The sequence below is a fragment of the Aplysia californica genome, unplaced genomic scaffold, assembly GCF_000002075.1.
Source record: "Aplysia californica isolate F4 #8 unplaced genomic scaffold, AplCal3.0 scaffold00387, whole genome shotgun sequence".
Taxonomy (NCBI): Eukaryota; Metazoa; Mollusca; class Gastropoda; order Aplysiida; family Aplysiidae; genus Aplysia; species Aplysia californica.
Window position 1 is genome coordinate 112,117 of NW_004797657.1, and position 1,482 is coordinate 113,598.

At 44.3% G+C, this 1,482-nt stretch overlaps 2 protein-coding genes across 2 annotated transcripts in view; both read right to left on the minus strand.

Moving 5' to 3' along the window:
* The window catches only part of LOC106012486 (coiled-coil domain-containing protein 180), a gene marked incomplete in the record, with an annotated part of 2,497 nt that extends 1,369 nt beyond the window's left edge, over positions 1-1,128 (minus strand). Inside the window, 2 exon segments of the mRNA XM_035971158.1 lie at positions 186-303; positions 995-1,128. Of these exon segments, the coding sequence (XP_035827051.1) occupies positions 186-303; positions 995-1,127 (251 nt within the window).
* A 209-nt stretch (positions 1,129-1,337) lies between these two features.
* LOC101855202 overlaps positions 1,338-1,482 on the minus strand; it is a 3,277-nt gene continuing 3,132 nt past the window's right edge. Inside the window, exon 3 of the mRNA XM_005103718.1 lies at positions 1,338-1,351. Coding sequence (XP_005103775.1) covers positions 1,338-1,351 — 14 coding nt within the window. The remainder of the gene's footprint in view (positions 1,352-1,482) is intronic.

Below are 1,482 nucleotides of genomic sequence, written 5' to 3' on the forward strand. Positions count from 1 at the left end.
AATAATAATAAATATAATCATCATCATCATCGTCATCATCATCATATATGATGACAACAACAACAACAACAACAACAACAACAGCAACAACAACAACACCAATAACACCACCACCACCACCACAACAACAACAACAACAACAACAACTACAGCAACAACAACAACAACAACAACAACAACACATACCGATCCAGTTAGCCTTCCCCCTAGGTAGAGCATCCTTATCCTCCTCATCCTCCAGCGGTTCTCCGGCGTTCTTCCGACGGATCAGCTCACTGGTCGGGTAGCGGGTCGGCTCCACACCTGATGACATCATCAGCGGTCAATAATGGTCATCAACGGTTTAACTTTTAGCTTAATTACCAGAGATTTTAGGGCACTTGCAACACTAGTAGGTCACGTAAGAGCTAAAGCTTAGAGATGTTACTAGAGCTGAGATTTAAAGGACGATAGATGTTCAATAGGGGACAGAGAGACTTTGGTAAGAGTTTTACGGCACTAGCAACACGATTAGGTCAGGTAAATGATGAAGCTTAGAGATGTTACTAGAGAGTAACATACAAATAAAAGGAGGAAAGAAAAGGATGATAGATGTTTGATAGGCAAGAACAAGCAAACCACATCAGAGAGATAGGAGAGAGATACTTTGGGAAGAGTTTCACGGCACTTGCAACACAATTAAGTACAGATGATAGAAGTCTGATAGGGGAAAAAAGCAAACCATACCAGAGCACCCGCCAACTGGCTAACTGCCCAGAGAGAGACACACAGAGAAAGAGACACAGAGACAGAGACAGACAGACAAAGAGAGATAGAGAAAGACAGGGAGAGATAAACAGAGACAGACAGAGAGAGAGAAAAAGAGAGAGGGGGGAGGGGGGGTGAGGGAGATGATAAAGTCAACAAATCAGTGAGCAAAAAAACAAAAATAAAAAACAACAACAACCACAACAATTACAACAACAACAAAACCACCAGGCCACAAAAGACTCACGTCCTTTTTCCACGTCATCAATGACCATCAGGGCATCATACTGCAGCAGCTGCAGCTCCGAGACTCGAACCAGGCGGTCCAAGAAAGCCTTGGACTGCTCTAACGTGCACGCCTGTGGTGAACAAACAAACATACATGGCTTGTGCTAAACTGTGGCTTTTACAGCACTTTCACTACTATTTTGAACACACAGAGAAAGAGAGAGAGAGAGAGAGAGAGAGAGAGAGAGAGAGAGAGAGCGAAAGAGAGAGAGAGAGAGAAGGAGAAAGGGCCAGAGGTGGAGAGAAACAGACAGACACGCTGACATATAGATAGAAAAATCTCCCATCTGCTGTTCTTGTGTCTATGTTGTTACAGCTGTGAGATAAACTCCCACAGAGAGAGAGGGAGGGAGAACGAGAGAGAGAGAGAGGGAGAGAGAGAGAGAGGAGAGAGACAGACAGACAGACAGACAGACAGACAGACAGACAGACAGACAGACAGACAGA